Source organism: Eucyclogobius newberryi, unplaced genomic scaffold, assembly GCF_026437365.1.
Source record: "Eucyclogobius newberryi isolate DKJ021-1_F unplaced genomic scaffold, fEucNew1.0.hap1 SCAF_4, whole genome shotgun sequence".
In the NCBI taxonomy this organism is placed as follows: Eukaryota; Metazoa; Chordata; class Actinopteri; order Gobiiformes; family Gobiidae; genus Eucyclogobius; species Eucyclogobius newberryi.
The window spans coordinates 23,139,241-23,161,764 of record NW_027316056.1 but is presented as its reverse complement, the minus strand read 5'-3'; the positions used below and the strand labels follow the sequence as shown (position 1 = coordinate 23,161,764).

General features: G+C 43.9%; 2 protein-coding genes across 2 annotated transcripts; both read left to right on the top strand.

Moving 5' to 3' along the window:
- Nucleotides 1–9,693: 9,693 nt before the first annotated feature.
- LOC140377458 (cilia- and flagella-associated protein 52-like) lies at nucleotides 9,694–13,581 on the top strand. Its single transcript, XM_072462869.1, has 14 exons — nucleotides 9,694–9,755; nucleotides 10,473–10,672; nucleotides 10,742–10,878; nucleotides 10,959–11,087; nucleotides 11,168–11,267; nucleotides 11,368–11,484; nucleotides 11,542–11,642; nucleotides 11,718–11,888; nucleotides 11,960–12,108; nucleotides 12,192–12,337; nucleotides 12,554–12,705; nucleotides 12,815–12,917; nucleotides 13,189–13,300; nucleotides 13,399–13,581. Exons 1-14 carry the CDS (start codon nucleotides 9,701–9,703, stop codon nucleotides 13,578–13,580), a joined length of 1,854 nt encoding a protein of 617 aa, XP_072318970.1. The 5' UTR covers nucleotides 9,694–9,700; the 3' UTR covers nucleotide 13,581.
- Nucleotides 13,582–18,126: 4,545 nt separating this feature from the next.
- cd7al (cd7 antigen-like) lies at nucleotides 18,127–21,945 on the top strand. The gene is made up of 5 exons (XM_072463913.1): nucleotides 18,127–18,246; nucleotides 19,024–19,380; nucleotides 19,848–20,201; nucleotides 21,019–21,122; nucleotides 21,487–21,945. Exons 1-5 carry the CDS (start codon nucleotides 18,189–18,191, stop codon nucleotides 21,688–21,690), a joined length of 1,077 nt encoding a protein of 358 aa, XP_072320014.1. The 5' UTR covers nucleotides 18,127–18,188; the 3' UTR covers nucleotides 21,691–21,945.
- The last annotated feature ends 579 nt before the right edge of the window (nucleotides 21,946–22,524 follow it).

The following is a 22,524-nucleotide window of genomic DNA, read 5'->3' as shown; positions in this document are numbered from 1 at the left end:
AATTACTCTTCATTTCATGACATAGGATCTTGTGACAATGTAAATCTGACATGTGATAACATGGCACGAGATTTTAGGCCACTGCAATGTGAGTGATGTGTATAAATTACCTGATGTTGTAGAGGGAATGAAAATGACTGGTAATACTAAATTAGAATGTAAGGTGTGCACAGAAGGAAAATTCACAAATAACAGAAACAGAAAATGTGACCCAAAAGCAAGTGAGCCCTTAGAATTGGTGCATTCTGATTTAGCTGGCCACATTGAGCCAAACGGCCACAGTGGTCATAAGTATGCTATTATATTTACAGATGACTTTTCACGGGCAGTGTCGGTCTATTTCCTAAAATACAAAAGTGAAACCACAGTGGCGACAGAAATGTTTCTAGCAGACTGTGCACCTTACGGCCGTGTCAGGTGCATTAGATCAGAAAATGGCACTGAATTCACGAGCATCTCCTTTCAAACCCTACTAAGAGAAAGGGGGTATAAAACATGAAACATCTGCACCATATTCTCCTCATCAGAACGGCGCAGCGGAGAGACAATGGAGAACTTTGTTTGATATGGGAAGGCGCCTACTGTTGGAAAAGGGTTACCTAAAGCACTGTGGCCCTATGCCATTCAAAATGCTGCTCAAATTCGAAACAGGTGTTACAATAATATAACTAAAAGTACAACATATCAGATGCTTACAGGCAAAAGACCAGATGTCTCTAAACTCTGGATATTTGGATCTGAGTGTTACGCATACATCCATGAAACCACAAGAAGCTTGATCCCAGATGTGAAAAAGGAATATTTGTGGGCTACAGCAAAAATAGCCCAGCATACTTAGTTTATATTCCACACAAGGGAAAAGTGTCAAAGCATAGACAGGTCAAGTTTATTAAAAATTACACATCCAAAAAAGTTGAACAACAAACACAAACTGAAGAAAGTGAGTCAGAATTACAACTGGACAAATACAAAGCACCTGTAAACGCTCCAGTAGGAGAATCACTACATGAAAGTGAAGAAAACATCAATGAACCGGACTGTGATACAACAGACACAAAAGAGACTGAGGAGCAATGCCAACAAGGACGCTATCCAAAGAGGGAAACAAAACCTCCAAAATACTTGGAGGATTACACATCAAACTGTAAAGATGAGCCTGTAACCTATTTAAGTGTTGATTATTGTTACATGGCAGCATGTGGGATCCCCCAAATCTTTAAAGAGGCCTTGATGGCACCGGAGGCTTCTAAGTGGGAACAAGCAATGGCAGAAGAGATGAACTCTCTCAAAGAAAACAAGGCATTTGAACTGACTACATTACCTGAAGGTAGAACCACTGTAGGTGGAAAATGGGTATATGCACTTAAAGAAAATGTGCAGGGAAATTTTTTTAAAGCTAGATTTCTGGCAAAAGGATATAGCCAAACAGAAAGAATAGATTATCACGAAACTTTTGCACCCACAGCAAATATCACTGCGGTGTGTGGTTTAATGCAGATAGCAACCCAAAGTGACCTTATTGTCCATCAAATGGATGTCAAGACGGCATATTTACATGCTCCTATTGAAGAGGAAATATTCATAGATCAACCTGAAGGTTTTGAACAAACAGGGTCAGAAAAGAACAAGGTGTATAGATTAAGAAAATCTCTTTACAGCCTAAAACAATCCGGCCAAAACTGGTACAAACTTTTACATGACTATTTGAAACAAAACAGTTTTGAGAGAAACTCTTCTGATCATTGTGTGTACAGAAAATGTTCAGAAAATGAAACTGTACTTGTCATCATTTGGGTAGATTACTTAATAATTGGTGCTTGCAACCTGGATTTGCTAATGGCATTTAAAGAAACGATGAAGTCCAAATTCAATATGAAAGACCTGGGCAAAATCTCCTATTTTCTCGGGATACAGTTTGAACAGAAGGGGAATGAAATCAAAATGACTCAGAAAAAGTACATTGAGAAAATGCTTCAACGTTTTGGCACGTCTGAGTGCAAACCCTGGTCCACACCTTGTGAATTAAAAACAGACACTACCTCAAATGAAGAAAATTACAAACGTGAGACAGTTAACCCAAGAGAGTATCGTGAGATTGTGGGCAGTCTTATTTATGCCATGACTAGCACTAGACCAGACATCAGCTGGGTGGTCAGTAAACTGTCACAAAGGTTAGCACAACCAAAGAGAGAGGATTTGGTGATGGCAAAGCATGTCCTAAGGTACCTCAAAGGCACAAATGACTTTGAGCTGGTCTTTAAGAAAAATAATGAAGAATATTCAAGTTTCAAAAATGGTTCTTTGGAAATACAAGTTCTGGGTAAATATTATGAGAACAAGGGGGTGTGTTATAACAAAACGCAACAACAAAACACAACAGGCTCAATGCGACAAGTTGAAGAATCTTTGTGTTTCTTCTGACGATCCTGCGGGTCCCGAAGGCTTCCATGAGGTCATAACTAAACATCCATCCATCCATCCATCCATCCATCCATCTTCTGCCGCTTTATCCGGGGCCGGGTCGCGGGGGCAGCAGTCTGAGCAGGGACTCCCAGACTTCCTTCTCCCCAGACACTTCCTCTAACTCCTCCGGGGGGATCCCGAGGCGTTCCCAGGCCAGCCGAGAGACATAGTCTCTCCAGCGTGTCCTGGGTCTTCCCCGGGGCCTCTTCCCGGTGGGACATGCCTGAAACACCTCCCGAGGGAGGCGCCCAGGAGGCATCCGGAACAGATGCCCGAGCCACCTCAGCTGGCTCCTCTCGACGTGGAGGAGCAGCGGCTCTACTCCGAGCTCCCCCCGTGTGGCCGAGCTCCTCACCTTATCTCTAAGGGAGCGCCCAGCCACACGGCGGAGGAAACTCATTTCGACCGCTTGTATCCGCGATCTTGTTCTTTCGGTCACTACCCAAAGCTCATGACCATAGGTGAGGGTAGGAACGTAGACCGACCGGTAAATAGAGAGCTTTGCCTTTCGGCTCAGCTCCCTCTTTACCACAACTGCATCACTGCAGCCGCTGCACCGATCCGCCTGTCGATCTCACGCTCCATCCTTCCCTCACTCGTGAACAAGACCCCGAGATACTTGAACTCCTCCACTTGGGGCAAGGACACCCCACCCACCTGGAGAGGGCAAGCCACCTTTTTCCGGTCGAGAACCATGGCCTCGGATTTGGAGGTGCTGATTCTCATCCCAGCCGCTTCACACTCGGCTGCAAACCGTCCCAGTGCATGTTGCAGGTCCGGGTTTGATGGAGCCATCAGGACAACATCGTCTGCAAACAGCAGAGATGAGACCCCCTCCGACCCCTGACTGCGCCTAGAAATTCTGTCCATAAAAATTATGAACAGAACCGGTGACACAGGGCAGCCCTGGCGGAGTCCAACATGCACTGGGAACAGGTCTGACTTACTGCCGGCAATGCGAACACAGCTCCTGCTCCGGTCATACAGGGACCGGACAGCCCTGAGCAAAGGGCCCCGGACCCCGTACTCCCGGAGCACCCCCCAAAGGACACCCCGAGGGACACGGTCAAAAGCCTTCTCCAGATCCACAAAGCACATATGGACTGGTTGGGCAAACTCCCATGAACCCTCGAGCACCCGATGGAGGGTATAGAGCTGGTCCAGTGTTCCACGACCGGGACGAAAACCACTCTGCTCCTCCTGAATCCGAGGTTCGACTATCGGTCGGATTCTCCTCTCCAGTACCTTGGAATAGACCTTACCCGGGAGGCTGAGGAGTGTGATCCCTCTGTAGTTGGAACACACCCTCCGGTCCCCCTTCTTGAACAGAGGGACCACCACCCCGGTCTGCCAGTCCAGAGGCACGGTCCCCGAACGCCACGCGATGTTGCAGAGACGTGTCAACCAAGACAGTCCTACAACATCCAGATACTTTAGGTACTCAGGGCGGTTCTCATCCACCCCCGGAGCCCTGCCACCGAGGAGTTTGCGGACAACCTCAGTGACTTCAGCTTGGGTGATGGATGAGCCAGCCTCCGAGTCCCCGGTCTCTACTTCCTCTTCAGAAGACGTGACTGAGGGATTAAGGAGATCTTCAAAGTATTCCTTCCACCGTCCGACGACATCCCCAGTCGAGGTCAGCAGGCCTCCACCCGCACCGTAAACGGTGTTTGTGAGACACTGCTTCCCCTTCCTGAGGCGCCGGACGGTTTGCCAGAATTTCTTTGGTGCCGACCGATAGTCCTCCTCCATGGCCTCCCCGAACTCCTCCCAGGCCCGGGTTTTTGCCTCTGCGACAGCACGAGCCGCGGCTCGCTTGGCCTGCCGATACCCGTCGATGACCTCCGGAGACCCACAAGCCAGAGTGGCCTGATAGGCCTCCTTCTTTAGTCTGACGGCATCCCTTACTTCCGGTGTCCACCACCGGGTTCGGGGGTTGCCGCCACGACAGGCACCGGAGACCTTGCGACCACAGCTCCGAGCAGCCGCATCAACAATGGAGGCGGAGAACATGGTCCACTCGGACTCAATGTCCCCAGCCTCCCCCGGGACATGGGAGAAGCTCTCCCGGAGGTGCGAGTTGAATACCCTACTGACAGAGGGCTCCACTAGACGTTCCCAACAGACCCTCACAATGGGCTTGGGTCTGCCAAGTCTGTCCGGCTTCCTCCTCCGCCAGCGGATCCAACTCACCACCAGGTGGTGATCGGTTGACAACTCTGCCCCTCTCTTCACCCGAGTGTCCAAGACACGCGGCCGGAGGTCTGATGACACGACAACTAAGTCGATCATTGACCTCCGGCCTAGGGTGTCCTGGTGCCACGTGCACTGATGGACACCCTTGTGCTTGAACATGGTGTTCGTTATGGACAATCCGTGGCTAGCACAGAAGTCCAATAACTGAACACCGCTCGGGTTCAGATCGGGGAAGCCGTTCTTCCCGATCACCCCTCTCCAGGTGTCACTGTCATTGCCCACGTGGGCGTTGAAGTCCCCCAGTAGAACAACGGAGTCCCCGGTCGGTGCACTGTCCAGTACCCCTCCCAAGGACTCCAAGAAGGCCGGGTACTCTGCACTGCTGTTCAGCCTGTAGGCCGCCACAACAGTGAGAGACCTGTCCCCCACCCGAAGGCGGAGGGACGCGACCCTCTCGTTCACCGGGGTAAACTCCAACACGTGGCGGCTGAGCTGAGGGGCTATCAGCAAGCCCACACCAGCCCGCCGCCTCTCCCCGCGGGCAACACCAGAGAAGTGGAGCGTCCAGCCCCTCTCGAGGAGATGGGTTCCAGAGCCCAAACTGTGCGTGGAGGTGAGGCCGACTATATCTAGTTGGTATCGCTCAACCTCCCGCACAAGCTCAGGCTCTTTCCCCCCCAGCGAGGTGACATTCCATGTCCCCAGAGTTAGTCTCTGTGTCTGGAGATCTGGTCGCCGAGGCCCCTGCCGTCGACTGCCGCCCAGATCTCTCTGTACCGGCCCCTTATGGATCCTCCTGCGGGTGGTGGGCCCACGGGAGGGCGGCCCCACGTCGCTCTTTCGGGCTGTGCCCGGCCGGGCCCCGTGGGGTAAGACCCGGCCACCAGGCGCTCGCCATGGAGCACCCATCCCAGGCCTGGCTCCAGGATGGGGCCCCGGTGACGCCGATCCGGGCGACGTGAACTGCCTTGATTGTGTCGTCGTCATAAGAGGCTTCTGAACCGATCTTTGTCTGACCCGTCACCTAGGACCTGTTTGCCTTGGGAGACCCTACCAGGGGCATGAAGCCCCCGACAACATAGCTCCCGGGATCATTCGGGCACTCAAACCCCTCCACCACGTTAAGGTGTCGGTTCAAGGAGGAGCATAACTAAACAGTTAGATATAAATGTTAGACAGTGTGCCACACAACTAAACGACACAAAGCTTTTGGCCAAGCTTGTGCCTGGAGACATGATAGCCATGGAGGCTAAGTACCACCACAACTGTTTGAACAAACTCTATAATAGGGCCAGGAGAGCAATGCAACAGGACACAAGAAGATGCCTGTCTGGAAGGAATTGCATTTGCTGAGCTTGTGGCCTTTATGGAGGAAAGGAGAGATATGGATTGCTCACAAGTGTTCAGGTTAGCAGAATTGGCAGAACTCTACAAGGTTTGTCTCAATCAGTTGGATGCTCCTGCGGAGAACCGCAGCCGTACCACTAGACTTAAGAACAGACTTCTCTTGACAGTCCCAGGCCTTATATCACATATACACATGGGAGAGACACACTCATCACATTTGAGGAGAACCTTGGAGAAGCCCTGAAAAAAGCTTGTGACTGCCATACATATGAGAACAGCGAAAACAATACGTGCAGAAATCTTTGAAGCCAAGTTCACCTTTGATGGTTCATTTGATCCTGAGGGCCCGAGTGCCAGGCTAAGGCAGTTCCACCCACATTAATTGCACTGATAAGCATGATATTGGATGGTGCCAACATAAAGGACCAGACACAACTTTCAAATTCATCCACCAAAACCGCTGCCCTCACAGTCTCACAGTTACTGATCTTTAACAGTGTCATCCATGCCCGCCCAGAATCTACTGGCACTGGGCCCCACAATCGAAACCAGGAAACTCCACTCCCACTCTATGTAAGCCTTAAGATCCATGCTGTGGCACGGTCACTCATATCTCCATGCTAAAATTAGTGATTTTGTCATTTTAAAGGCAGCAATTTGGAAAATCCAAGATGACTGACATACTTGGGACATTCTAGCATATGACAGTATACTCACAATACCCCAAAACCAATGTTTAGACACCAAAATCATGCTTCTATCTTCTCTATATGCTGAAATGTGTAGTTTTGTCAAATTGGTGTCGGCCATTTTGAAAAATCAAGATGGCTGACATACTTGGGACCTTGTACTATATGCCAGTAGACTCACAGTTTCTCAAAACTGATGTTTAGACACCAAGTTCATATTCTTATGTGTCCTACAAGTGAAATAACTATGTATGGTTTATTTGCTGGCGGCCATTTTTGAAAATCCTGTTTCTAGGCCGTCACGGGTCAGATCCAGAGTGCTTCCACATCAAATATTTACCTAAGGGGTGTAATGATCCTGTCCTGAAAGTCTCACGCTTCTTTCAAAAAGTGCACAATTCCTTTCAAATCTTGAGGTTAACCGCTCCACTATTAGATCCATCGGTATAAATAAACACGTCATCAGAATGCTTATCAATGTGCAGGAGATCATGAGTATGGGAAGTGTGACGTGGGTGCAAAACTGAAGTGCTGTAACTGTGGGGAAGAACATAGCTCTGCCTACGGGGGATGCAGGTTTAGCAAAAGAGCTGCTGAGGTGCAGAAAATAAAGGTCTCTCAAGGTATATCCTATGCAGATGCAGTCAAGAAAGTTTCAAGTAACGAGTTTAGAGTAAATACAGAGAGAGGAGCCAGCGCTGCTCCCAGCCAGGGCGAAATGAGAGAGGCCAGCGTGGCTCCCAAGAAGTGTGAAAGTTTCAAGAGTGGAGGTCCCAAGTGTGCAGGTTCCAGAATTAATGAGAATACCCTGGTTGTGGATAGAGAGGATTTTGTACTCTTTATGGTGGATGTTGTAAACTGTGCTGCTCAGGCTCAAAGCAGAACTGAAAGGATCAGGATCATTGCTAAAGCTGCAGGGAGATTCCTTGGAACAAAGGAGCTTGATTGGGCAGATATAGAAAACAGGCTAAAGGCGCTAAATGGGAGTCGGAGTGATGGGGGTCTGCTTGTGGGGAGTCAGAGTGATCAGAGTGACGAGATGGGGGTGGGGGTGGTCTCCTGTCCTCGCCCAGTCTCGTAGACGCACGGCTACCAAGCAGCGACATCAGTGGACATATTAAAGCCTATAGAATGAAGCCTAAAGAATAAAGCTGTACGGTGGAAGCACCGAACGTCAAAGAAGGAGAGGAAGATGAAGAAGAGTCTCCCTGGAATAAAGCCGGTTGTTCTCTGATACAACAACAACTATTCTAGTCACAAAGACATATCATGACCTCATGGGCTTTGTAACACCAAAGCAATGGAAGGAGTACTTTTACGGACTACGACAGAGTCTGAGGACTACGACTGAGGAATAAAGTCTGGCGGTAATGCAACACTTGGATGCCAACCGCCATAAAACAACAACAACAACAACAACGGACTACGACAGAGTCTGAGGACTACGAAACGTCTGAGGAATAAAGTCTGGCGGTAATGCAACACTCGGATGCCAACCGCCATAAAACAACAACAACAACAACAATTCCTCTTTGGTGTTTTATGGCGGTTGGTATCCAAGGAAAAACTAAAAAGGCCTTTTGCCTTTTTAGTTTTTCCTTTAAGTTTGTGATGTGAACTAATATCAACAAGAGCCGGAATAAACTTCCAAGGAGCTATGGTTGACAAAGCCACTGAATGGTTCAAGTTGTGCCTTTGCATTTCCTACCCAGCTAAAACAATGGTCAGTCTTATGATGTTTGCAACATTCTGACCGGTATTCTTCTTTGGTGTTTTATGGCGGTTGTTGTTGTTGTTGTTGTTGTTTTATGGCGGTTGGCATCCAAGTGTTGCATTACCGCCAGACTTTATTCCTCAGACTTTGTCGTAGTCCTCAGACTCTGTCGTAGTCCGTAAAAGTACTCCTTCCATTGCTTTGGTGTTACAAAGCCCATGAGGTCATGATATGTCTTTGTGACTAGAATAGTTGTTGTTGTTTCAGAGACCAACCGGCTTTGTAACACCAAAGCAATGGAAGGAGTACTTTTACGGACTACGACAGAGTCTGAGGAATAAAGTCTGGCGGTAATGCAACACTTGGATGCCAACCGCCATAAAACAACAACAACAACAACAACAACCGGCTTTATTCCAGGGAGACTCTTCTTCATCTTCCTCTCCTTCTTTGACGTTCGGTGCTTCCACCGTACAGCTTTATTCTTCAGGCTTCATTCTATAGGCTTTAATATGTCCACTGATGTCGCCGCTTGGTAGCCGTGCGTCTACGAGACTGGGCGAGGACAGGAGACCACCCCCACCCCCATCTCGTCACTCTGATCACTCTGTATCCACATTACCGCCACCTACTGTAGTTGTACGTCTTCAAAGTATGTGTTTTACGCTATGTCGTAAAAATGGAGAAAGAGAGAGAGAGAAAGAGATTCTGACCGGTCATGTGACATATAAAGCATATGCGAAAAGAATGTGTGCAATTGATTCCTTTCCACTTTGAGCTCAGCTTTGAAGACAATGAAACAGAAGAGGTACGAGTCAGCACCGTGGGTGGGTGGTGGTAATGTAACGCTTGGATACCAACTTGAAAATGCCTGTTTCAAGAAAGTCTGAAGAATAAAGTGTAAAGACTAAAATCTAAATAAGATGGTGGTAAATGCACCTTTGCAGTTGGCTGCCAGCCGCCATTAAAAGCAACAACAACAACAGAAAGCAGTGGACCTGCAGTGGTAAAAGTGATGAGAAGTAAAGCAAGTGCATCTTCTCCTCGAAATGCCCTATTTACAGCAGTAAAGCGCCAATTCTGCTCTGTCCAAGACACTGTGAGGGTCGTGGATACTTTTTTATTTATCCCAATGGGGGCGTGCTAGAAAAAAGTTTAAGAAGCTCTGCTATAAAATTTTGCTCACTTGGTCTACCTGTAAGTAGGCTACGTGAACCTACGCCTACTGTGTTTGTTGTTGAATGAAATCCTGCCTTGAAGAAATCGGCCTGCAGTTCATTTTTTCGGTGCAATGTCTCAAGAAACACAAAACTCTCTCGAACTGGAATCAGTTATTGGATTCAATGGTAAGTGAGCATTTTAGGTGATTCACTGGTTCTGGTCGCTTACCGTTAATTGGGAAACTCCAAATGGATATTATGCTTATTGCGGCGATGGTATCCAACCAAACCAAAGCCACGTCGGGCAAAGACACAGGTATTTGAGATTGAAGACGCGTCACAGACAGGTGCACGTGCCAGGTGCACATGCCAGGTTACTTTTATTGTTCCAAAACGCAAAGCAGATGATACACGCTTGGGACAAAACAATGATACCTGAACAGTCTCTTTCTGGTGTGATGGAAACGATCAACTTAAACGAGGCGTAGATACGTGAACGAATAACAAAATGATAACGGTAACAAAACGTAACAAAAAACTTTACGTGACAATAGTATAAACGGTCAACAAAGTTCTCCTTCCCCGTGCTCACCCCGCCGCCATTATCCGAGCCAATAAACGCAGGTGAGCGCTCTCACTAATTAACCTTACAAACATACCTTAGCGCCGCTTCCTAACAACCGGAGAGTCATGCTCGTATCCAAGCACATGCACAAAACCTAAATATGGCTCCTACAACGCAAATGATGAGGGAATTCTCATCATTATTCTCATAACCGTGTGTGCATGTTTACCTTGACATTTTAGCAACATTATTCAGCTTTTGTTTGTTTTTTACTGTTCTTTTCTGTAACATGTTGAATAGTTTGCCTTGATAGTTACCTGGGACTCTTGTGTTTACAGGACATGTAGTCTCTGGCTTGAGGCTCCATCCAGACCAAAAACATCTCATCTATCCTCTAGGATGGACAGTCCTCATAAAAAACATTAGCGATGGGAAGCAGGACTTCCTGCATGGACATAACAATAATGTGTCCTGCTTATCTGTGTCCAAAAGTGGACAGTACATTGCCTCTGGACAGGTCCACTTTATGGGGTTTAAGGTTTGTTCAATGCAAGAACAATACAGAGGAAAAGTATCATTCTATTGATTATAACGTGTTTGATCCTAGGCTGATATAATTATCTGGGACTTTGAACAGCGGAGCATCTATGCTCAGCTTTCACTCCACATGGCTAAAGTGGAGGCACTGTCATTTTCACCCAACAACAAATATCTTGTGTCTCTTGGTGGTGTAGATGATGGGAGGTAAGTTTATGTTTACAACCACAGTGAGAAAACCTTAAAATAAGTTTGATTAAGATTTGTATTTGCCTATTTTGTTCAAGCCTTGTAGTGTGGAACATTGAAACAAAGCAGGCCGTCTGTGGGAGCCCTGCTTCTGCCCAGACGGCCGGTCACTGTCTTACAGTGAAGTATTCAAATCATAACGACTACATTTTTGTGTCTGCTGGAAGGTATAATACATAATTACATGTTTTTATTTGGTAGCCTGTTGTATTTTATCTTTAGAATTTGATTTGTTCTGTGTGTGCAGTGGATCATTGCGTGTTTGGGAACTTGATGTTCCTAACAGGAAGATTCGACCCTTAGAATGTCAGACAGGCAAATTGAAACGAATTGTTAAATGCATAGAGGTATGGCAAAAATAAATATGAATGTAAATATAGTTGTTTCTTATATGAAAAGCACTGCTGCTGTGTGGCGAGTGATGTTTTGTTATACGTCTTTGACCAGATAGAAGAGGATGATGGCTTTGTTCTGTGTGGCACCACCAGTGGAGACATAATGAGAGTGAACATGAAGAACGGCCTTCTTTATGACTTTGGGCCTGTCAAAACTAAATACAGTTTGGTAAGTCGTTTCTCACATCTTACATCAAGTCCTTTTGTAACTTTTGTGTTTTCACAGGGTGTAACTGCCCTGAAGTTTGTGAACTCTGGACATCTACTTGTTGGTTCCGGATCAGGACTTTTCACTTTGTGTTCCAAAGCGAATTTCAAAATTTTGAAGTAAGTCTTTGTTGTAAAATTGTAAATGTATTTTAAATAAAATGTGGTTTTCTACTTTCTCTTCTGTCACACTAGACAGGTGGAGCTAGAGAAAGGGGTCACCTCCATTACTTTACGAAAAGATGGTCGACAGTTCTTTGTTGGGACAGAATCTGCTCAGATTTATCATTTCTCATTTGAGGACTTCAAGCCAGAGCTAATTTCGAGCAGCCACAATAGTGCTGTAAAAGATGTGGCTATACCATAGTAAGTGGAAAAGCTAGTGGGTTACAAATGCAGATAGTGCTGCGCTTCTTTAACTGTTTTACTCTTGTTAGTGGCACATCCGAGCTGTTTGCAACATGTTCTCAAGAAGATATCAGGGTGTGGCACATAAACAAAGCCAAAGAACTGCTGCGCATCACTGTTCCCAACATGATGTGCAATTCCATTGCTTTCATGATAGACGGACATAGCATCATCAGTGGTATGAGAGATGATCATTTTATCTGTTGTTTGGTTGTTCTTACTTACCAATGTGTTGTTCATTGTGCGGATTTTGCTTCTTAGCATGGAATGATGGCAAGATTAGAGTATTCGCCCCAGAGAGTGGCAAACTTGTGATGACCATTCATAACGCTCACAAACTGGGAGTTACGGCTATTGCAGGGGCCAGAGATTGTAGAAGGATTGTAAGTGGAGGAGGAGCAGGGCAGGTGAGATTTTCCACACATACTTGGGTTATTTGTGCTTAGTAGATTTTGTGTCAGATGTGGTTTCATGTGGATCGGCCCAGCAATAATTATTCATCACAAACAATCTTTTGCCACTTGAAAGACCAATTCTCCCATAGAATTCAGTTTAGGATGGTGTGAAGTCACATGAAGTCAACCTATAAAATGAGTAACATATTGTGTGTTTGATTGTTGCAGGTGAGAATTTGGGAACTGATGTCAAGTAGCCACCGAATGCTGGGCTCCATGAAAGAGCACAAAGACACGGTCACCTGTATTAAGATTAAGAGTGATGATAAGGAGGGTGTGACCGCGAGCTCTGATGGAGCCTGTATTATCTGGGACCTAGAGTAAGTAGGGTGCTATTGATACAAATCCTCCACTAGTGCCTGTATACTTTTGTAATACTGCATTATTGTGCCACCTTTTTTCAAATGTTTTATGTGTTTATTTTTACAGGCGTTGTGTGAGTCTTCAAACTGTGATTGCAAACACTTTTTTCAGCACAGTTTGTTACCATCCGGAGGAATACCAGATCCTCACAAGTGGGACTGATCGAAAGGTATGTTTTATGTTTTTAAATAGAGCAAACACCCGTAAGAGGAACCAGCTCACACACACAAAGTGTCAGTTCAGTTTGAGGAGGGTTCCAAGCTGTGGGAGCAGCATAAGCATAGCACCATTTGCTCTCTGTAAAGCTTTTTGTGAATTTATCTTTGAAAAACTGTTTGAAAACAGTTAACATAATAAAAGGCTTGTTTCCCCAAATGAGTCCGTAAAAAAACTACACATTGTGGATTTCAATTACCGGTATTCTCTTTCCATCGCTATAGGTTACATATTGGGATGTGTATGATGGCTCACCTATTAGAGAACTAGAAGGATCACAGTCAGGCGCCATCAATGGTGTCCACATAACTCAAGATGGAAAATATTTTGTGACAGGTAAGGACCTTAACCTGTCATTTCTTTGTTCCATTTAGTGACATCGCTGGTCCAGTGTTGCTGATATTAACATAAATAACCTTTTGTTATTTTTATAGGTGGGGATGAAAAGTTGGTTAAGGTGTGGGACTACATGGATGCCTTTGTTACCCACACAGGCATAGCACATGGAGGCAGTATAACCAGTGTCAAAGTCTGTAACAACAGCCGCCTCTTGGTCAGCACTAGTGCCGATGGAGCCATTCTGTGTTGGAGGTTCCCTCATGCTGCTTCCTCCTGATTAGAACACACATTCCATTCTGATAACAAAACACCTTGTTGAATAACAAAAGTAGAATTTTCATTGGATGGTATCATAGAATTTTGAACGTGAACAAGCATAAGGTAAAGGAGTCAGTAAATGATATACGTTAACCAGTGTTTGACAGATTGTAAAAATAAACCATTATCCATTATAAAATCTGGAGACAGTGATGTATATGTACCATAATGTAGCCCTACATTACATATCTGAGTGCAGTAGGCTATAGGCCTGTAAGCTTGCTGTCAATTACAGTTGTGTTTTAATGGCAATAGCCATTTTGCCTTTGTGCATTAATCCATATTGTATTTTCTAGCTATAAGCACCCTATTATATGGTCAATATTTTTGCATGAGTCATTTACAACTCAATAACAATAATTTGTGTTTCTGTTTAAATACAATTTAAATATGAAATGGGATACATGATTTGGGGCGCACTACTGCTACCTTGATGTTTTGCTCATGTAATTTTTTGAACTTTCAACTTTGGAAATGAAAGATGGCTGACGCAACACAGTCGTTTTACCGCGCTGTGGTGACATCAATGTTGTCCTACGCGTAAAACAGGCTCTTGCAGTCATTATTTATCGAATAGATTAAATTTACTGAATGAAAAGATTAGCCTCTACATCAAGTAAAACGACCAGGCTCAACTAGAGCATGAGCTTCGGAGGAGCCCAACACAAAACAACTTTGACAAGAACGAAAACTGAATAAATGTGAGATAACAGGAATATTGTGGTCTGCTAGATGGCACTCAAGAAGAAAAACAATGTATGCTTTGTGTCATAGACCACTTTAGTTGAACAGCTGTTGATTCCCATCAAACATTACGAGCAAAATGAACCAAAATGCCGGACGACGTGATGCAAGAAAGCCTTAAACCAGGAATGCAGGATGAGTAGTGAAATGGAAAAATGTCAGTTCATTAGAAGTTAATTTACTTGTTGATGTTTAGCGAATAAGTTACACAGGATGTTTGATTGTTTCAACATGGTCAGTTTAGTAACCTTTGTTCTGCGCTTTGGTCAGTTGACACTGGCTGGGTGAAGGACAGAGGCCTCTGCCATAAAATACTATCCTGTATGTGAGGGATTAGGAAAGATGCCTGTGTGCTCATCCTTGAGTGAGCGGCCTGATAACCCACAGCCAGGGATGAAACAAAAGCCTCTAACAACAACCATTACTTTCTGACATCATGTTCAGACTGTTGTGCCTTTTTAAGCTGGAGTTTGTGACATTCAGACCAGGGAGGGAGAGACGACTATTAGGGACAGCATTTTGGCTTGTGCGGGTAGAATAAAGACCCACATTTGAGCCCATTAAACATAAATCTTAGGAAAGGCAAGGCAAGTTTATTTGTAGAGCACATTTCGTACACAGGGCAATTCAAAGTGCTTCACACAGCAGGAAAAATGCATTCAAATCACAAAGAAATTACAGAAACAGAAATACAATAAAATTAACTAAATTTAAAAAAATTAAATAATAAACACCTAGCCAAACCCAAATTTATCTGACCACATTGGCAGGCATTCCAGACACTCCTTCCCATATTTATTTGACATTGCAGCATGACAGGCGTCTCTGGGATGGACACATCACTTTTAAATTGATTTGTTCCCATATCTACGCGCTTTCTGCAAACTGCACACGTCTGTGCTGAGCGTATGTTTCTTTTACGACGACTCTCGTCGACGCCTCCACCTGATGTGTGGCGCTTTGTATCTTTACCGACGGACCTAGTCTCGTCTGCCCCTCCCTCGACCAAAGCTTTAGTGTTAAAACCTGGCTATTGGTCAGTGGGTCGGTGCGCCAGGCTCTTCCTGGGCTTTACAGTAGGCTTAGTGCCGACCAACAACCTAACCAGTGTGTGTTCTGACCCTCTCCCCAGGCACCTGCGATGAGCTGCGCTTGGACACCAGCACAATGGGCTATTGTGTCCAGTAAAATGATTTACATGTTCAAATGAGTTTTAGAATTGTAGAGAATTTCTCTAAGAAAGACCTTTTGATTTGAATAAATTAAAAAAAACTTAGGACCAGTTGCTCTCTGAGATGTGTCGGTTACTGAACGTCTGAGGCTAAACTGTTACTGGACATTTTAGGTCACGTGACAAATGAAGCCTGCGTAAGTTCACCTGGAAGACCTAACTCCATTTGCGTCAACTGCCATGCCAGGGCCACCTCTCTCCAGCCTCTATTAACGCACCCAAGTCCGCCTGTCCCTCTGTGAGAGTCAGATTCCTCCTTCGCGTGGAACTCCTCCAGGTTTCTAATTTTTCCCAATGAGGTTTTTGTAGTTTTTCCTGACCAAGAAGGAGGGTCCAAGGACAAGGGACATCGCCCTCGCACCTGCTTCACATCGTAAATCAAGTCACAAGTCACTCCTCCCCATGGCACAGCGCACCTCCTCTGCTCCCATCAGCCAGTCCCATTTAAACCCTCATGCAGTTGGCTCAGACCGTACTGCGACCCACCACCTCCCCTCCTCCTCCTCTGCATCCCTCTCATCCTAATCATCCTCTCTACCTTCTCACCATATCTACCACCATCAGTCTCCAGGCCCTGAGGGGAGACATCTAATACAATTAGATTATGGAGTTCCCATGATCGCTATGTCTTCCGCCGGGGTCTGAGCGCCAAATGACCCACGTAATAAAGCTTGCTAAACGGTCCTTTCTGAGTCTCTGTACTACTGTACTATATGTACTATATGTACTACTACCGGCATATCAACCACGCATTCACAGCCAGGGAAATGTGCTGCTATGCTGGGGACAAGCCAGACCGAAGATGCAGGTGTGCAGTAGGTGCATCCTATGATTGACATGTGAATGAACTACTCGGCTGTCCACGCCACGAGGAAATGAGACTCAGATTTGGTGTCAAAAAATCCTCTATTATTCCTTTTTGGATGTAATCCAACATTACTTAAGTGTCATAAACAAAACGTTTGAGAAGATTTGTTAAAATGTGAAGGTTTTGAGAGATACAGGCATATAAATAAGGTTGCATCAAACACAGCTGGACTTACTTTGTATGAAGATTAGATAAATAAACTTTGGGCAAGACACTACAAGTGAATAGGAAAAAATCTTAAATTTAAAGATATTAATTGAAATTTTCCTGGAGTTTTTCCATGATGTATGATTTTCATATAGAAATAAGGCATTCTATGTGTAAAAATGGCCAAATTGGGATGTTCAAATTGGTTGTTTTGTTGACTGTAGAATGAAAAAAATAATAATTGGATTTTGGATATCTTTAATATTTTATTTAACTTTTTAGTAAACTCGATCTGACAGAAAATTTACTCTATTTTTTTTTTTTTTTTTACAATTAAAACTTGAATAAATCAGACATTTGCCTATTTCATGAGAATTAGATCCTTTTCCTTTTTTATGTTCTATCAAAATCTTATGTACAAGTTTGTAAAGTTTGTGTGTGTAGGTCCTTTTAGGGCTTATCTTTATGTTTATGAGAGAAAAATGCATTTTCAGAAAAGGTCCTTGAGGTTACAATGTCCCATATAAATCTATGGTTGTGAGTGGATTCAATTAAACAATCAAAACAATGTAGGGAGCCTATTTGTTGAGAAAGTGAACTGACAAAAAAAAATAACATTTAGGTTTTGCTTGTAGTTCATTAATTAATTTTCTACCGCTTGTTCCCGTAAGGGGTCACGGGTGACTGGAGCCTATCCCAGTGACTTTGGGCCTTAGGCGGGGAACACTCTGGACAGGGGATGGTGGGAGGAAGCCGGAGAACCCTGAGAGCCTTGTTTTGTTGTCTGTTTAGTATTCATGTCAGGACCATTTCTACAAAATGACACAATTATGGAGCACCCTGAGAGCTGCGTTAAATAGGAAAAAGCTTTTATCAAAATTAATATTTAATAAATAAATGAACAAACGCTTCATTATTGGAGGTTTATAAAAGACTATTATACATTTATTTATTTCTATTGATGAACAAATACTTTTATACTATTTAATGAGCGGTTTAATAAACACTTTTATTAGACACAGCTGACTGATCACAGCTGACCCTTCTCACCCTGGACACAGACTATTTGAGCCACTCCCCTCAGGCAGGAAGGAGGCTATGGTCCATCCGGATCAGAACCTCCCGTCACAAGAACAATTTCTTGGTGGATTGGTGGATTTGCAAAAACTTTACTATAACCAATGATCTGACACATTGGCATCGATTTGAACTATCACGGAAAATGTCTGTCCCATTGGAAAAGTAGCACTTTTAAAAAGATTATTAAAAAGTAGCTATTATTTTGAACAAACATCATGCTTATATCCGCAGCTGAACAAACAATATACTATATGTACATCAAATCAACACTGCTATTTGTTTCTACTATGTTTTTTGTCTTAAGCTGAATAATTTCACTTTAGGTTATATGTTTCATCTTATTTATAACAGCTGCTAGTCGCAGTATGCCTGAAGGTGGAGCCTTGCAGAGTTCCTACTTGGTTTCACTGACAGTTAAAACATACAGCACACAACATTGAAGCTGTGGTTTACCCGCTGTCACTGTCTCACTGCCTCATTTTGAGGTTCACCTTAACATGATTGACTTTAAATGTCTTTGTTTATGGACTCTGATAGTTATACATGCAGACACTGGTGAGTGCTTTTTTGCTTTTATTTACTCACATACACCGTGCATTTAGTTATGTAATCAAAATGTTCAAGTTTTAAAATAATGAACTATGTTTACTGGTTGCTTTGTAAATCCAGACTGAAATAGGAAAAGCATGAAGTCACTTTCAGAACTCCAACACAAATGTTTAATAAACAGAATAAGACAGGGCAGTAACTTGATTATTTTCTATGTGAGACTAAGCTTCTTTCCCACATTTAAACACAATATTGCAATGTTTTCAAAAAAATCTGAGGTGAAAGTGTGACAAATAATCCAGCTCTTGTGTTGTGATACGTTCTCACCTATTTTCATACGTGACAACAAACCCTAACTGGACTTTTGTTTTATATTTAAGGTCAGTGGTTCTCAAAGTGGGGTCCAGGGACCCTTGGGGGTCATGGAGACATTTTTATACAATAGGGGGTCCCTGGCTGGGGACCCCCTATTGTATAAATTGTTTACATTGTATAAATTGTTTACATTGTATAAATTGTATAAATTGTGTAATTTGTTGAATGTGCGTTATGCTTGAGTTTTTTTTATTTTATTTAATTTGTAAACCCGAAAACAGCAGTTGCCTCATCGATGAGCAATTCAACAGAACAAGGGACATGGTTTACAGTTCAGTCAGTGTGCTTGTTAATGCCACAGTGTGGGACATTCTAAACAAAGCACTATCATCTCCGCGGAGATAAGCAGACCCTCCACCAGAAAAGTGACTTAATGCACACAAGAAATGATTGTGTTTGTTGTTGCAGTGCTGTGCAGCAGCATTCAGTTTGTGGCGCGAGACGAGGGGGACCAAGTGGTCCTCTCGTGCCTGGTGGACCAGACCACATCCCCGCCCATTGGAGTTTACCTGAAACGCTCATGGCTGCGGCGCACTAGTGTTCTGTTCAAGTATGAGGGGTCAGAGGTCAGCATACTGGATCAGGAGTACCACAACCGGACCAGCGTGAGCGGAGACCCCAACATCCATGCGCTCAATGTGACCATCTCGGGGCTGCGGCCTTCAGACACCGACCGCTACTACTGCGAGTTCAACGTAAACACCCCGCACGCCGCAGACACGGTCCTGCGCGGGAACAAGGAGTTTTTCCTCTTTGTCAGTGGCGGTGAGTGGCCCACACAACACTGACAAACAACATTTAAACAGTTTTCTCTGCAACTATTTTTATTACATTTTCTGCGGGCTCAGACGGGCACATGAACTAGTTTTGTGCATAGCCCTGTTATAAACAGAAGCTGGTGTTTAAAATGATTGAACTGTTTTGTAAGTGAAGGCATGACCATCAGCTCTTCCGGCTCACACATGTCTCATGTGCCTCACTGTGGTGGTGATGACTCATATCCTGACAGGAAGTGTCCGGCATCATCATCACAGTGACATCAAAGCCATCAATGTGGAACAAACTTCTGTCAAACCTACATTTTTCTATCCTCTTGGATGAAAATGAAACCTATGAAACCCAATCCTTTCTTTTCTCTAGTTTAGTTCTCTAGCTTATTTCAGCTGAAAGTCATTGTAAAAGGTTATTTGTGTGTTTAAGTCAAAACATCTAATCATAATGTGTATTTTAAGTCCTGGATGTTGACAGAGACTTGGTTAACACCTGTGTTGGGGGCTCCGCCCTGGTGCCCTGTGTCCCACCGGTGGGTGATGGTTCTGCTGTGGAGGGTGTGGTCTTGAAAAGGAAGCAAGGCCAGCAGCATGTGGAGCTCTTGTACCACTCAAAGCACACTTCATGGCCCTCGCAGTTCCCTGTGGACAGGGTTCAGCTGAACACGGCTCCAGGACCAGGGGGCATCAGCTACAGCCTGACAGTGGGAGATCTGCAGCCGGAGGACAGTGGGCTGTACAGCTGCCAGCTGCTGCTGCAGGGTCGGCCTCACAGCCCCTCCATGGGCCCACAGGGGCTCTATGTGTCTGTGCAAGGTAAACATTTGCATGCCCTCAATCATTGGAATGAGCTTGTGATTGTCTCATAATTAATGTCACAAATTGGGCATTATCCAAAAATGTTAATCCTCCATGCTTTGACCCCTTTAGCTGCTTCCAAGTCCTCCTTAAGGCATGAACTTTCTGAAGAGTAAACCTGTTTTAAGTGGCTCAGAGTTAATACTCTTTTACTAATAATCTGTGAAAATGTAATGTTTTCTTTGTATGTTTCACTGTACAGTCGGTCTGCTTTTTGCACTGCTGCCTCTTGACCAGGTCATTGTTGTAAGTGAGAATTAGTCCCTCTATCGAACTACTTGGATAAATGTCAAACAAATAAAATAAAATAAATACTGCTGATGTGGGTGCACTGCATCTGTCCACCTATTGTTCATTTAACTGAGACTAATAGCACTTTAACATACACTATGTATATTAAAAAATATATATATTAAAAAAAACGTTAATAGTGAAGCATCAGATTGTGTTTAATCCCGCCGCTCAAGGAGTTTGATGTCAAACTAGCCTCTTTGTGTCTGTGATCAGTTCATTGACATTTCAAGATGCCTTTTGTCTAATTGTTTGTGGTTTTTTGTGGTTTGTAATACTTAAAAGGAAGGAAGTTTGCCTCAGTGGTTTCTGCATTTCTATAACACATTGCACTAACCCCAACAGATCTTCTCATGCTTGTCTTTACATTGTGCCTTTTTCATCTTCCACCGCTTCTCCAGGCCAAGGTGAAGAAGAGGCGGATTCCCTCTTCTTCCCACATCAAATCCATCTTAAACAGTGACTGTGTTTTTCGTGTGTGCAGGTGACCAGTGTGGCTGCTCCAGTTACTCGACTCTCATATATGCATTGTCTGCAGCTGTGGCGGTCACTTTGGCCCTCCTGGTGGTGGTTGTACTCGTGTACAGAGTGAGTTTTAAACAAAGCATATTGCAACATCTATTTACAGGCTAAACTGAGGCGTAGAACTACAGCACCTGCGTGTTAAGAAGTAAAACACACTTCCTCTGCTACTAACCACAAAATCACTCTGTTTCACAACCGAGCAGTTTTAAAATGTTCTCTATTCTCCTGGCAAATGGAAATGAGAAGCAAGATGATATTCCATTAATGCATTTATTTAGTACACGAATATGTCTTTTTAAAAGGTTATATATAAACATTTAAATATTGTGGTAAAATTGTCTGTAAACGGATACAAAAAGTCACAGACACTGATTTTGACACAGGAAATTGATTTAGTTTCATTCGGTGGTTTTGTTTTCACATTTAGGGAAATCGTCCAAGTGTGAAGACGACACACACCACAGCTCCCATATACGAGGAGATGACTGGTCTCCAGCCCAACTGCCCCAAACGGTCCAGGGGCCCCACAGACGAGCCCCTAACCGACTACAGGAACATTTCGCTTAAGGACTCTTGCCCCGAAAACCACTATGAGAGTCCAAGTAGGGCCATCAATTCCAAACTAGAGTGATTGTGTTACGAACGTTACTAAACTGCATGAAACATTTCCAGCTTTCTTCTCCTTTTAAAAGGTAAAAAGAAAAGAAACATAAATATATTAATTATTTAGTTGTTTTATTTAACATTATGTGTAGGTCTCTAACTTATGCCATACCACAAATTAATGTTTGCTTATATTTTACATGGGCTTCAAATGTATTGTAGACCTTTGTGCAATTCCTTCCTTTATTGTGCATTTTTAGTAATACATTAAGATGGCAAACAGACATATGGTTGTTTTAATGATTCTATTATATTTTGTACCTCTGTAATAGTTTGAATCCTGCACCTGAATATTTGAATTAAAACACTGTTGTATGTTTTGTTGTGTGAGGCTTTATTTTTATTGAAGGATTTTTTTGGGCCCGTAGGCTTTATTCTACAGGACGGTGTAGCGTGAAATGGGAATGAAACTGGGGAATGACATGCAGCAAATTGTCGAGAGCAGGATTGGAACTCACCCATCACAGAATTAAACTATGAAAACAATGAGGTAGATGACAATATTACAGCCAAGAAATGTTTTACTTTATTAATAGTCAGAAAGAAGCTCCATTGTCAATGGAAACATTTTTTCTCGGTTCATGTCCTTAACAATCACATTCTATGAGGAGAAAAATTAACAACATTAAAAGCCACAACGTATTTTGAGTTACAGACATTTTCCTTAATGTTTGTCAAAGTAAAGAGAAAGGCAAAGGCAAAGTCCCTATTGACCCCCCAAACCCTCCCCTTCAAAAGAAAAGTCATGGGCTTATTCAGTACAAACCCACAGTGCTTCAGCAGAAAATAAGAGCTCATTGGT

What these genes read in the sequence shown, in the direction of transcription:
- LOC140377458 (XM_072462869.1), top strand. Translation starts at nt 9,701, where the DNA reads ATGTCTCAAGAAACACAAAACTCTCTCGAACTGGAATCAGTTATTGGA. An exon ending in TCCACTTTATGGGGTTTAAG is followed by an intron (nt 10,673 to 10,741) that starts GTTTGTTCAATG and finishes GTTTGATCCTAG; the next exon opens with GCTGATATAATTATCTGGGA. An exon ending in ATTTTTGTGTCTGCTGGAAG is followed by an intron (nt 11,088 to 11,167) that starts GTATAATACATA and finishes CTGTGTGTGCAG; the next exon opens with TGGATCATTGCGTGTTTGGG.
- cd7al (XM_072463913.1), top strand. Translation starts at nt 18,189, where the DNA reads ATGATTGACTTTAAATGTCTTTGTTTATGGACTCTGATAGTTATACAT. An exon ending in AGTTATACATGCAGACACTG is followed by an intron (nt 18,247 to 19,023) that starts GTGAGTGCTTTT and finishes TTGTTGTTGCAG; the next exon opens with TGCTGTGCAGCAGCATTCAG. An exon ending in GCTCTATGTGTCTGTGCAAG is followed by an intron (nt 20,202 to 21,018) that starts GTAAACATTTGC and finishes TCGTGTGTGCAG; the next exon opens with GTGACCAGTGTGGCTGCTCC.